The 14,759-nt window shown below is 43.5% G+C and overlaps 1 protein-coding gene across 2 annotated transcripts in view; it reads right to left on the minus strand.

The window, feature by feature from the left end:
* The window catches only part of LOC147461385 (uncharacterized), a 31,208-nt gene extending 22,647 nt beyond the window's left edge, over positions 1 to 8,561 (minus strand). The window contains exons 1-4 of one of the 2 annotated variants that reach the window (XR_015187587.1): positions 7,743 to 8,561; positions 7,124 to 7,187; positions 6,987 to 7,032; positions 6,760 to 6,835 (exon numbers count right to left, since the gene is read on the minus strand). Coding sequence is in view for 1 of the 2 variants with exons in the window: in XM_086508955.1 (XP_086365081.1) it covers positions 6,716 to 6,835; positions 6,987 to 7,032; positions 7,124 to 7,131; positions 7,743 to 8,432 (864 nt within the window). In the remaining variant the exon portion in view is untranslated. Of the gene's footprint in view, positions 1 to 6,700; positions 6,836 to 6,986; positions 7,033 to 7,123; positions 7,188 to 7,742 lie in introns of those variants that run through there. The other variant, XM_086508955.1, reaches the window with a different exon arrangement.
* Positions 8,562 to 14,759: the final 6,198 nt, after the last annotated feature.

Genomic DNA, 14,759 nt, shown 5'->3' on the forward strand with positions numbered 1-14,759 from the left:
ATGTGAGAAAAACTACTACTCCAAACAAACCTTGGATCCTTCTCTTACAAGTGATCTTTATGGCTTATGCCCGGTAAGACAGAGAGATGAAGACGGAAGCGTGCCCGATGCGCGATGTACAAAGGGTGGGAGAGCCTAATAAGTCCGGGTCGAATCCCGAAGATACTTCAAATAAAATTCCACTAGACTTTGGAAGTGCCGGTATACTCTGTCTGCTCTTTGGTAGAATTGGTATGCTTTCAGAGAAGCACACACCTGAAACTTTGATACCACTGTCACGAGATGGGCACCTCGTGCCAATAGAAAAAAACAGACTGAACAACTTTAAGCACTTCAATAACAACTGAATCGAAAGAGAGAGACGACACGGGGAGTGGCGAAGTTCTACCCCAGAGAGTATTGGCCCCAAACCTTGGCGCCCCTTTCGGTATTTCTTTATATTACTTGAACTCAATACAATGCCAGTACTCCCCCTGTGCACCTTCATACTAAAGCATGCCAGAGAATGAGCCCTTGGCCATATTTAAAGGCCCTTGGCCCTGAAAAGCAGTAACATAAAAAGCATCAAACTCAAAAGCAACTAGTCTTCAAAAGCAAGCGATCAAAAGTTGCCAGCGCAAAAGCAGGAATCCGTACAGCTCTGTCACGTCAGCAACCAGAGTGAAACGCAAAAATCCATACAATCTGCCACGTCAACAGGCCAGGGCAAAATGCGGAATTCCCTACAGGTGCCACGTCATCAGCTTCTACGCGTAATCCATTCTCTTACACAATGGCGACATTATTTACTCGGAGCCGATTTCACAATCTTTATAGATAACCAGAGTATACGCTACTTCTTGTCACAGAAGCAGCTTTTGAAAAAGCACATGCAATGGGCTAAGGCCCCTTGTGCTCTCTTTGGCCCACTTTTTGTGTTGACGAGCCGGTAAGCAAAGGCAACCCAAGGACAGTTGTACTTTGCTCAATTATTAATACAAAAAGAAATACCAAAACGGGCGCCAGTCTTTGGGGCCCATCTCTCTCTAGGCGCGGAACTACGACGGGCCATGTCAACTCAATTGAATTGTGATTTAAGTGGGAATTGTTTAAGGTGATTCTCTCTCATGTGTCGTGCCAGATCCAGACTTGGGGTGTCCAAGTCTATTACATCTTAGGCATAAACACCCATACAATCACAAGATACAACCAATAACATTAACTGTAAAGATCACTGCATTCTAAAGTTAGAACCATACAGCTTAATGGTAAGCTATAGGCAACAGACGGTGAATGTGCAATAAATAAAGTTGTAACAAGCCACAAGTCCTTTTTAGTTTTAAGATATGTGAGCAGGTATGTTAGAAAGTTTACTCTAGCTGTAAGAGAAAGAGGAGTCCTCACGAGTCTTGATGCCTTTGTTGTAGCTCTCACATGTGGAAATGAAAGGAAACACGACGTCATGTGTTTTTTCAAGAAATAAGTTAGGCATTCTAAAACTAAACCCAAAAGTTTGTAATAAAACCTTACATAATTGTTTCTTCACCTTATCCTTAGAAATGTTTTAGATGTTTCATGTTTCGTTTTGTTTCAGGGGTTTTATTAAGACGATCCTATGTACTTCCAGATTCCTTCTTGTCCTTTGATAACTCAACTACACCCCCATGTAGACCAACACTTGATAGAATAGATTTGAGTCCTCTTATACACTCTTCTCGTCTTTCTGAAGGCTCCATATTTCAAGCATAATTAATATGGAGCATAAGCAACTTGTCAAGAATTCATAGACGGACATGAAGAGTACACACATGCACATTTATCAAAGAAATCGATAGTGTTAAGTATGGCACTTCATTTACCCCTTGTAATTTTTTGTGTTAAAAACACACATTTGTAAGGCCCCCGTTATGAGGAGAAGCCATCGTCCATGAAGAAAAATCATTCCCTTTTCGCCAGGATTTTATGGCCGGACGGCGGCCGGAAAGTGGTCGAAAAACGGCAGGTCGGTTGGCTGGTTGGCTAAATTCAAATCGGACTTGTCTTCTCAAGGGCGGCCACACATGCGCGCATGGAAAAATTCGACTCGGACTTGACATGTGACATTACCTGGAATGACATTCAACCATCGAAACAGGTGTTTCATGTTTTGTTTTGTTTCAACAGGACAAAATAGGCATGTGACACTACTTGGAATGACATTAAACCATCGAAACAGATCAAGAAATGGCATCAACCCGTTGAGTCATGACCACTTGGCCACAGTTATCTTCTAGACCACTTTCGCGGGTCCGGAGACCATATAAGGCAGGTCGATAGACCATGTGTCATGAACCAAGATAGTTCAAACAAGAAAACAAACAAATTCTCAAATAATTATTCAACCTATTGCAATACAAATACTTATTGACTAATCTATATAAGTTGACCTTATATCCTTCAAGAATGCTTATATGCCCCTCTTTCAAGGGCCAGAAAGCTCTTTCATCACGTTTCTCAAATCTATCAAAAAAGAGTCGAATGACCTCCGCTTCTCTCATCATCTACTATCATACATATTTTTTAAAAGGAACATATAATTCTTTGTAGCAACCCCTCGCTTCTTCTCATTCTCTCTCTTTGACATTGTCACAAAAAGATTCCTCCCCCTTCCCTGCATCCACATGTCGCTTTATTATCTTCTACTTTTCTTTACAAGATGACGGTTTTGTTTCCAAGGTTTGAATCTATAATAGGGTTTGCTTACAAAAAAGAAAATTACTGAGCTTAATCCCACTATAATCGGCCAGCACCATGTGCCATGGGACACATGCTGACAAAGACATAAACACAATCGAAATAGAATTCGAAAAAAGCTCACTTTTGAATTGTGAAAGACGCTAGAGAGAGACAATTCCTCTAAGAGATTCCTAACCCCCGAATGACACCCCTGGCACTATTTCTCATTTAGTTGATCACTGTGTGTAGAATCTGTAATGGGAGGACACCACGTGCCGACGGAAAAGAACAGATTGAGCAGACTTTTAAGCACTTCAATAACAATTGAATTGAAAGAGATGCATGACACGAGAGAAGCGGAGAGGCGGAGTTCCATCCCAAGAGAACACTAGCCCCATACCTTGGCGCCCCTTTCGGTATTTCTTTATATTGTTTGGACTCAGTATAACAGCGGCGTCACGTATCTGCACCTTCATGCAGAAGCATGTCAGATAGTGAACCCTTGCCACATATTTAAAGACCCTTGGCCTAAAAGCAATTACATGAAAAGCATCCAACTCTAAATTCGCAGACACCCATACAATTGCCACATCATCAATCCAGCAGTGCAAATTGCGGAGCATCCGTACAACAAAGTATCACGTCACAATTCTCCACGCAATGTTTTTTTTTGTGTGTGTGTGTCTCTTGCTTTATTTTAACCCTAGTCACTTGGGCCTTATCGCACGAGGTCCCATAAGTTAGTGGGAACTCTTCTTTCTTTAAGAATTAGGCAACTAGGCAAGACTTAGTTAGTTGGTAAAACTTCTTCTCCTGCTTCTACTTCCTCTGCTACTGCGTCTCAAGAACTGCAAGTCAGCTCGGGTCTTTAGAGGCTTGACACATCAACAATTTGTGACATCCTCCCTTTTTGGAGAAGAGTAATCGTCCGCAATTACCGTATATCCGCAAAACTCAAGTTTGCTCAAAAATTTCCGAGGGACAATCAGTTTTCTCATTCCAAATTGGAGCGCTTGATATTCCAACGTAGCAAAATTAGCCATCACACCCAAACCCATTGATCTTGAACGGTTGTCTCGATGCACTAAAACTACATAACAAGGCAATTAGGAATATTCAATGGTTGGCACATCACAATGCAACACAAATGCTCACATAAGCATGTTACAAGAAACAACGAACAGTGACGCTAAGCACTTCCCCGATACAAACTCAACAATTACCTCATCACTCCCCACGCAAATAACCTAAAAAGGTACAAGCCATGAGCTCAGAAGACTCGTACAACCAAACGCTACCCAGATCGCAACTTGCGTCGCTTGGAGGATTCAAACATACAACTAAACGCTCCCCAGACATCCTGTCTCCATCGTTCGGAGGTTTTCCAACGTACAACAAAACGCTCCCTAGACATCTCATCTCCGCCTTTCCGAGGTTTTCAAGCATACAACAAATCCCTCCCCAGACATCCCGTATACCTCGTTCCGAGGTTCAAACACTATCAAACAGCATTTCGCACTACTCCACTCGAGAGTAAATCACCAATCATTGAAACCAGTATTAAAACCGGAGTCAAACAATTCAAATCGCCACCAAGACAAGTTTAAAACACATACCATGTTTAAAACAAATACCATGCATTTCAAACAAATTCCGAACACAATGTTCTTGTAGTAGTGATGGTAGCCCCAAGATATAGCAATCACGCTGGGCCTCCAAGGTTGTCAGCTCGAGAAGGGACACCTTGCCTTGTCAGAAAGTGCCGCATCTGCGGATGTCCCATTAGTAGGTTGTCACAAGGTCGTAGCTACTCTAATCAATCTCTTTCGCTATGCAAATCTCGCAACGAACATGTTGAATAAGGTACCAAACAAAAATGAATGGGTTTTCCTAGTCTAAGAATTAGCTTTGGAAGGAGTAGCACGTTTGTCACGAGGACGTGGCAATTGCTAACTTGAGTTGTTGGTTTCTTTCCGATGATTTTTGTTTAATTTTTGGGACCCTCTTTTTTAAGTTGCAAATGACCGGACATTGTGTGGCCAGTGTGAAACGGCTAATGGCCGAGAGTTTCACCCGCAGTCGGGAAGGCAAGTCACCACGAGTTGGTCGGGCTAATCGGGATTCCGAGCAGTGAAAGGGTGTCTAGGCTCAGCTCAAAGTCATTTAGGCCCTCGCGACACTTATAAGTTGGTGGGTACTAGGGAATTAACTCAATAGAGGCAAATTGGACACATGGCGGCTCCAGGCTGATCTGGCAGATCTGCATGAGCAAGGGGCACTCAATTTGAGAGTGGGGGCTGATTTTTGCTTCATTGTGTGTGCTACAGTGTGTGAGTGGTGGGTGCAGATGCTCACAGCTTTAATGGAAAGCTTTCCTTCTCCCTTGCTCTATGTAGCGTGGTGATTTTCTCTCGCGCATCTCTCTCTCCCCCCTTTGCACATATGGTAATGCCCCACTAGTTGGGCTACTCAGATGACCATGTATAGTTCTGGGGGTTTTATGCGCGTTTGCCAAGGCAAGAGCCTTCTGTACAGGAACCGGATTAGCTAATTGCTAATCCCCTTCAAGTACGCACAGTTCCATCGCGAAGGAATGCGAAAACGGAGAGTTTTCTCGCGTGAAAACTCGTCTGATTTACAGGGGAACTGTCCCATTGCGTGCGGGAGCACCTGAGACGCGTAGGCCTGCTCACTCCGCTTGAAACAGTCCAAAACAGAGAATTACAGCCTGCTGTGTTTTTCTGCAGGTTTAGGGTTTCGCACCTAAACTGTAGGGAATCGTCAGGGGAGCCTCGGAAAGGCCTTGGGATGCATGTACAAGGCAGTAGGCACCTAAAAGTGGCAAAACAGAAAATTACAGCATGCTGAAATTGACCTGCAACTCACTGAAAAGCTTCCTTACCACAAGGGAAAGAGTCCTTGATGTGTACTTTTGACCTACAGGGATATTTGCGCCGTTATGCTAGCGAAATTGGGTCAAAAACCTGCAATTACAGCCATGGACAGGTTTGGACAGCTTGGTGAGGGGTAGGTGCAAGGGTTCGGATCGTTTATTTTGTCAGGGGAGCCTCGGGAAAGCATTGGATTCTTGTACAGGACAATTTAAAGAGATTTTCCGCGAGGATTCTCGTCTAATTCAAGGGGCAAGTGACCTTCAGGTGCGAGAGCTCGAGGGCTACCCACAAAAGTGATCGGCACGCGGATCGGAGCGCAAAACAGAGAATTCAGCGAGCTGCAATTTCTCGCCAGGTTTTGCAAAGAGCTCTAAAGTGCATGGAAAGTTTATGTTTGCTTGGGATTTTGTCCGTGGAGACTTCTACTGTGGTTATGTTGCCGAAATCGGGTTGGAGTAGAGGAATTTCAGCCCGATAAAAGTGGGATATCTTGTGGAAGTTTCCAGGTTTTTCTCAAGTATAATAAGAATAAAGAAATACCGAAAGGGGCGCCAGTCTTTGGGGCCAACAGGGTGTCGTTGTCTGCTTGGTAGCGCTATAGCTGCGAGGCTGTGGTTTGTCTTGAAGTGTTGAATTCCAGTCACAAGCTTATTCGTGAAGTTTCTCTGTGTGTCTAAAGTAAAGTAAAGAATTTTGGGTGAAAGCCAAAGCCCACCGCCCCACTACGGGCCGGTTTCAACGTTTGTGAGGCACATTGAGCCCATGTGCACGTGACACGTACACAAAAACGTTCATGTTCGAGCTAGGTGACCTATACCTTGGCTAGATGGGCCGTATGTTTGGTCTCTCTTCGATCCACTTTTTGCAACTTGGGCCACTTTACTTCTTTACACATTTGCAGCGTTTTCAAGAGTCGAGGCCACTTTTGTGCCCTACTTGACCTCGACCACTATTTACGGGAGACCCGTGTGTCCATGTGATCGTTTGATCTTGTATCATGCCAGAGTTAGACAAAGCACTCAAGTCTCAAAGAGCCTACCCCATATCTTCCCACACTACGTATCAATGACTAGAAGCCTTGTACTACCACCACAAAAACATTAAAACCGAAACTATCAATGGAGCTGCTACTTAGGGAGAAACACCACATCACTTAATTTAATACACATACCCGCTGCGAACAAGATGCAAACGCTGTTTTGCAAGCTCAAACAAATATCCTCCAGCTCCTCATCTGAGACCTGCAACTATGAAAAAATCTCAAAATAAGACTCAGCCTAGTTCGTGATTGAATAGCTTACCCAAAAGCTGGTACAGAATGTACCTTACAGAGAGAGACACTCTGATACTCTTTTTTAAAACCAATTAAACTCAACAGTAAAAGCTAATAATGTGCACCTCCTTCAAAACCTCGCCATCATCAAGCTTGAGGAGTTGCAACGGCCTGCACATAAATATTTATGAAAATTACACAGTAGAGCCTAAATGAAAAGATGACAATGAGCCAGCACTGTGGGGCATGGATAAAGCATTGCCTTCTGAGCTAGAAAAAACTCGCCGTATCAAGCAATCCAGAGGCAGCTTAGTTTGAGAGTCTACCTGAAATATCAAATAATATAAGTCTCAATTGCTGATTGTGAATGTGCACCCTAGAACCTTTAAAACACTCATCCGTATAACTGCCAGGAATATATGTGACTATCCCCAACTAGCAACGACAACTACTTACATGGACAACATAACATACATTACGATATGGTGTCAATAGTAGTCATTGAACGGGATTTTACTGGGAAAGATCAGAAAAACAAAAACTTCCACCCTCTACTCGACTTGCACCTCGAAATCCAATTTTATCACTAAGTCTCAGAGAGGCTTCTTCTACTAACCTTCAGCTGAGTTTTGCACTCAAAGTTTGTATTCAAAACCACAAGGCCAGTTGCTTACAAACAAGCCTAATCATAACCAAAATTGTTAATATCATGACTCTTGAAAACTTCCTGAAAGGAATCTGCCCGATCCACTCAACAGATACTACTGCAAATAAATAACTAATCATAGTGGTATATCAACATTCCTTTACAAATGACATCTGACAAAAGCTGGAATATGTGAAATGACGGGACTTTTCCAAGCATGTAAAAGTAGGATAACCTCAGAAGCAAGATCAGCATCTTCATCAAAATCAAATTCACCTTCGCTTTCACCCTCTTCCTCGTCATCACTAAACTTGGATGATCTACTAGTCACTTTTTTTGCACTGTATGGCAAAGTGTTTGCATTGTTGTTGTAGTTGGATTTGTTGTATGACCTAGACGTTCTGACGGTACCCTCTTCTTCATACTCCCTTCCATCCTTTACTTCGACAACAACCAACTTCTGTCCTCTTCGATTGCTAGAGCTGTTGCTCTGGAACTTAGGGTTCGAGCTAGAGCTGTTGTTCTGGAACTTGGGGTTCGAGCTGCTATTGTTCGACCTAGGGTTTGAGTAATCATTATACTGTTTAGAATTTCTGTTACCACTACTGCCTCCTTTCCTGCCAGTCTTATCCTCCTTCGCGGCTAGACTTGCATTGCGACCACCCCCACCCCCTCTTTGGCTTGTATTCTTCCTTGGGGCATCATAATTCCCTTGCCTAGCTGTCACAGCGACACAAGAGGCCTGCTTTGTGATCTTCTCGCAGTCCCAGCGCAGACCGGCGTGCTTGTTGGTCGACGACGACAATGAAGAAAGCTGGGTTTGAAGATGACGAAAGGAGAATGAGGCAGGAGAAGAAGCAGACGCAGGCAACGAGGACGCTCTGGAAGAAGAGAAGCTCTGAAGGAGCTGCTGCTGCAGGAGCATGCCATGGCTAGGCTAGCTGAAGTTGTGCACTACGATGCTGTAAAACCAGAACCTATTATAATGGTTTCATAGGTTTCGCTCTAGTGGCCTTGACGAGAGAGAGGTGGAACTTCAAGGAAGAGCCGGTCTCTCCTCCCTTTTACGATCGCTTCCCCACTTTCTGGTCCTGTTGCTTTTGAATTGAGTTTGGATCCCTTTATACCTTGATAAAAGTCTTTTTATTTTATGTAGTCAGACACTCTCTCTCTCTCTCTCTCTCTCTCTCTCTCTCTAAAATCTGTTTGAAGAAGTTGAATTGAGTTTGGATCCCTTTATACCTTGATAAAAGTCTTTTTATGTAGTCAGACTCTCTCTCTCTCTCTCTCTCTCTCTCTCTCTCTCTCTAAAATCTGTTTGAAGAAGTACAAGAAGTTAGATCAGACTTGACCAAAGATGGAGGTACTTAACTAATGAAGGACCAGTCAGAGAGTCCATCACAGGGTCAACTAGCCATACAAGCGAGGTCAGCCCAGCGGAATGGCAAAGACTGCCAAGTGGAGGAGAAAACTTGGAGTTCACATTGTAGCTTTGGTAATGAATAAGACGAAATATATGCGAAGGTCTATGAAAAATCCAAAAGTTGACAGTAGAGTTGGATGATATCAGACGCACATTACCAGAACTTGCAAAGTTCATTATGTTACCATATACATGTGGTAGTGATGTGTGTGAACACACTAGGACCGTCGTGGCATTTTTTCCCTCTTGAGGAGGTTTTTTTCCCCGTGCATTGTACATACACCCATCACTCTAGGGCTATCTATCTTTCCATTGCACACTAAGTAATATACTCTCTATTGTGTGCCTTGAGCTTCCTTCGTCTTCTCCGAGCTGTGTGTGTTTCTATGCAACCCTAATTCCAACAATTATTATCAGAGCAAGTTGCGTCCTCTCGAGCTTAGTCGCCAGCTGCTCAGCACCCGCTTGCTCACTTTCTCCGATTACAGTGAGGTTTGGCGAGCGTTCGCAGGTCGACAAATATTTCGGGCGCGCTCGAAAAGCTCGGTCTGCTCAGATTTTTTATTTGGGCTCATTTCGACCTCCGTTTCCACTACAGGCAGTGCTGCACAAGCTATTTCATCATTTTGTGCAGAGTTTCTGTCAGTGCCATTTTCTGCATAACATGTGCCTTATAGTCTTCTACGGTTTGTGTTGTATAGCACGTGTTGTTCCCGCTTCGTTTCTCCTATTTTCGGGCAGTTTTCGCATCAGGTGCAGCATTTACCATGGCTGACAACAACAACACAGATGTGTTCAAGATGTTTGCTGCTGAGGACAGATTGGATGGGGACAACTATCCTATGTAGGCTTATATGATGCAACATGTTCTTGTGTCAAAGGGCGTCTGGAACATTGTGCAGGGCATTGATGTACGTCCTGGTTCTGAGGACGTAGGCAATGTTGAGGATGTTGCACGTCTTGCTGCAAGGATTGCTGCTGTTAGAGTAGTTTTGCCTACGGCAGAACAAGCTCGTTGGGATGTAAAGGATGCGCACGCTCATGCATTGATTGCGTTGTCTGTGAAGCGCACCATTGTTCCTCACATCCGTTCAGCAAAATCTGCAAAACAGGCTTGAGATATTTTGGCTGGTCTTTATGCAAGTCGCAATGAGGCTAAAATTGCTTTGCTGCGTAAAGAGCTAGAGTCGAAGATTATGCATGAGGAAGATGATATGGACACTTTCCTTGCTAGTGTCAAGGATATCAATGAGCAACTTATTTCTGTAGGTGAAATTATTTCAGACAGTTCCCTTGTGCAGACTGTTCTTGATGCCTTGCCAGATTCTTACCAGACTTTTGCTAGTACTTGGAGATTGATGACCCACGGAAATCCTGAAGTTGTCAAGTTTGATTCATTATGCACATTACTGTTGCAAGAGTCACTTTCCAAAAAAAAAAGGACTAGACAGTGTGCAGTTGAACAGGCTTTTATTGCTTCTCAAAGAAAGGGTGGCAAACGCAGCAAACTGGCAAAATTCAGATGACAAAAATGTGCATGCCAAAGTTTTGCATCTGAAATAGCCCTTGAATCTTGAACAGCATTTGCAAAATTTTGTCCACACTTGTCGTACAAAGTGAGCTTATATAGCCCACGACACAAAAGGCCAGATGCAACAATTTCATCACCAAAACTAAGATCATGAGCTTTACATCTGTCATCCACAAATTTGACTACAAGTCCAAGTCTAGTAAGTGCGGATATAGACAAGAGATTCTTCTTGATCCCAAGTACATAAAGTGCATCAACAAGTGTGAAGGAACTGCCATTTGCAGCAGTAAGCACAATCTTTCCAACTCCCTGAACTGGATAAGAGGCATTGTTGGCACAAGTGACAGAATTCCCATGAGGGACAAACTCGAGAGAGGTGAACAATTCACGATGTGAGGTAATGTGCTTTGTAGCACCACTGTCGAAATACCACACATGTGTATCTGCAGCAACTGACAAGCATGCATCATGGACAACAGGATTGTAAGTGCACTCTGCGCTAAAAGCCCATTCTGCATCAACATCAGCATCACAGTCTCCTTTCACAGAAGAATCAACAATGGCTGCATTTGTAGTGAAACCAGCATTCGGAGTGGAACCACCCTCTTTCTTCTTTGCCTCTTTGGCGTTCAACTTAGGACACGACTTGATCAAGTGATCATTAGCTTTACAATAATGGCAACGCATCTTCTTTTTGCCCTTATCACCATAATTGCCGCCAGCAGAAGCATTAGGAACAGAAGTTTTGCCACTCGCAGCAGAACCATAAGAAGTGGCTGCATTGCAGAAATCTAATATGGTTGCTTCTTTGCCGCCTCTTGAAGCACCTGTCAAACATGTTTGTGAAGGTTGTATTTTGGGTAAGATGCAGCGTTCTAAGTTTCCAAAGGATGGTTCAGTTCGGGCCACATGCAGGTTGCAACTTGTGCATAGTGATGTTTGTGGGTCCATGCAAACTCCGTCCTTGGGCAATTACCTGTACTTCGTGACTTTCATTGATGATTACTCCAGGCATGCATGGGTATTTTTGCTTAAAGCGAAGTTCGAAGTTTTTACGTGCTTCAAACAATTTCTGGCTATGGCTAAAAATGTCTCGAAATGTACTATGGGCACCCTCCGTTCCGATCGAGGGGGGGAGTATATGTCTCATGAATTTAATGCATTTCTGGCTAGTTGTGGGATAAAACACCAATGTACAGTGCCTTATACACCTCAGCAAAATGGTGTTGCTGAGAGGAAAAACAGGTCACTAACGGAAATGGCACAATGTATGGTCAAAATCAAGCCTTACCGCATTCTTTTTGGCTTGAGGCCATCATGTGTGCCACTTATGTACTTAACAGATGTCCTACGAAAGCTTTGCAGTCTATTACTCCATATGAAGCATGGCATGATAGAAAGCCTTCTATTGAGCACATGCGTGTTTTTGGTTGTTTGGCATATGCTTTGGTGCCACAAACACAACGCAAAAAATTGGATGATAAGGCTGTCAAATATATTTTTGTTGGTTATAGTGCTGAAAGCAAAGGTTACAGGTTGTATCATCCGCAAACAAAACGTATTTTGGTTTCACGGGATGTAGTGTTTGTGGAAGATTCTGTTCAGTCCTTGTTGTCATGTACTAGAGACAGTAATGTAAGCTCACAGGACATTTATGACACTTTATTGCCTCTTTTCAGTGGTGGAAATACGAATGTAAGTTCCAATGAGGCAATTGTACAACCTATGGGGATTTCTGAAAATGTTACAGATCAGCCTATTATTGATGCAGATGTACATGATGTACTTGATGGGGAAAGGGCTGAAAATGGGCAGGCTAGAGGTATGCCAAAATGGCTGGTGCACACTTTGCGTGAAAGTAAATTGGATGCACCTTTGTCTAGTCGTACTCGTTCAGGCTCTCGCCATGCATCTTATGCATCAGATTGTTATGCTTTGGCTGTGTCTAGCTTACATGATGTTGAGGAGTCTCTGTCTTTTGATGAAGCACAGAATTCAGAAAATTGGATGGCTGCCATGCAATCAAAATATGATGCACTTCTAGAAAATGACACATGGACTTTATGTGATTTGCCTCCTGGCAAAAAGGCCATTGATACGAAGTGGGTTTACAAGTTGAAACGCAAGCCGGATGGTAAGATCGATCGCCATAAGGCTCGACTTGTTGCAAAGGGTTATGCACAGCAAAAAGGCATAGATTATGAAGAGACTTTTGCTCCCACTTGTCGTATGACTATTGTGCATTTTCTATGTGCATTGGCAGCTCATTTTGGTTGGGATGTACATCAATCAGACATTGTTACTGCTTTCTTGAATGGTGACATATTTGAGGAAGCTTATGTAACGCAGCCTCGCGGTTTTGTCGTAAAAGGACAAGAGGACAAAGTGTGCAGATGTAGGAAGGATTTGTATGGGTTGAAGCAATCTCCTCGTGCTTGGTATGAAAAGGCTGACACTCATTTGGTTAAACGAGGCTTTCGAAACAGTCCAACAGAAAGCACATTGTATGTAAAGCGTGAGGATGATGTACTTCTCATTGTGGTTCTTTATGTCGATGATTTGTTGATCACTGGACCAAATGAGAGACATATTGTTGAATTTAAGGCTGATTTGAATGCTACTTTCAAGATGAAAGATTTGGAGCTGCTGCATCATTATTTGGGTGTACAGTTTAAGCAGCGTGATGGTGGTATTGCCTTGTGCCACAAAAGTTACATAGAGACATTGCTATGTAAGTTTGGACTTGAGGATTGCAAACCTATTGCCACTCCCATGGAAATAGGTTTGAAGTTCAGTCTACATGATGTTGGCGATCCTGCTGATGTCACTCTTTACCAAATTGCTGTTGGCTACCTCATTTATGTATGCAACACGTGGCCAGACATTCAGTTTGCAGTCTCACAGGTCAACAGATTTATGCATAGCCCAGGGTCTAAGCATTGGCAGGCTGTCAAGAGGATTTTCCGCTACCTTAGTGGCACTTTACATCTTGGCTTGTTTTATCCCAAGGGGGGATCATTGCCGCCAGACTTACATGCTTTTTCGGACTCAGATTGGGCTCGTTGTTTTGACACGCGAGTGTCCACAAGTGGTTTTTGTTTCATGCTTGGCAGTTCATGTTTATCATGGTTGAGCAAGAAGCAACCTACTGTGGCCACTTCGAGCTGTGAGGCTGAGTACAGGGCAGTCTTCACAGCTACGGTTGAGTGTGTATGGCTTAGATGCCTTATGGATGATTTGGGTGTTGGATAGGACACTGCCAACACTATCTACACTGACAGTTAGAGCGTATTGGCAGTTGCGAGGAACCCAGTTTTTCATGCTCGCACAAAGCGCATTGAGGTGCATTACCACTATGTCAGGGAGAGGCTCTTAGCAGGAGAGATCAGCTTGGCTTATGTGCCAACACAGGACAACCTTGCAGATCTTTTCACAAAGGCATTATCTCGTGAGAAGCTTGAAGCTTTCCGCAAAGCTTTGGGCTTACTCCCCTTTGTGGACTGATCATGTCCTTAGGGCATGGCACTTCCCTTTACTCATGTGCTAGCTCCTGTTCACCGCATCACTCCAGGGGGGATTTGTTACCATATACATGTGGTAGTGATGTGTGTGAACACACTAGGATCGTCGGGGGATTTTTTCCCTCTTTAGGAGGTTTTTCCCCCCGTGCATTGTATATACGCCCATCACTCTAGGGCTATCTATCTTTCCATTGCACACTAAGTAATATACTCTCTATTGTATGCCTTGAGCTTCCTTCGTCTTCTCCAAGCTGTGTGCGTTTCTCTGCAACCCTAATTCCAACACATTAGACAGAAGAGAAAAGCAGAAGCTGAAGGAAGAGCAATGGACTTGGCAGCCATTAGAGATGATGAAGTTCTAGTCATTCAAGTCGATTGTTAGCTAAGGAAGCAGTGGGAACCATTATTCGTAGTAATACTGGATGGAGGAGCTGGTGTTGCTACAAACAGAGACACAAAGAGCCCTGCAAAATACCCAAAATAGCACACCGCAAGCCATAAACGAACAAATCTGCATACCTGACGACTCGCATAAATCCATGATCGAGTTAAACGCAAACAGAGAGAGACAAATCCTCCTAGAGCAGACTGCTACGTTGGCACGTGGAGAGAAGAGAGGAGAGGAGAGTAGAACAACGCAAACACCTGGGTGCAATCTCCTCCATGCAAGAGTGTGAATTTCCCTCTTGCACGTATTTACTTAGAGATTTCTTGAATGCTCAAAGTGAGTACAAACTGGCCGGCCATTCATAAATGGCCAAAGCTCATAAGGAGCAC

Source organism: Adiantum capillus-veneris, chromosome 3 (assembly GCF_014529385.1).
Source record: "Adiantum capillus-veneris isolate H3 chromosome 3, ASM1452938v2, whole genome shotgun sequence".
NCBI lineage: Eukaryota > Viridiplantae > Streptophyta > Polypodiopsida > Polypodiales > Pteridaceae > Adiantum > Adiantum capillus-veneris.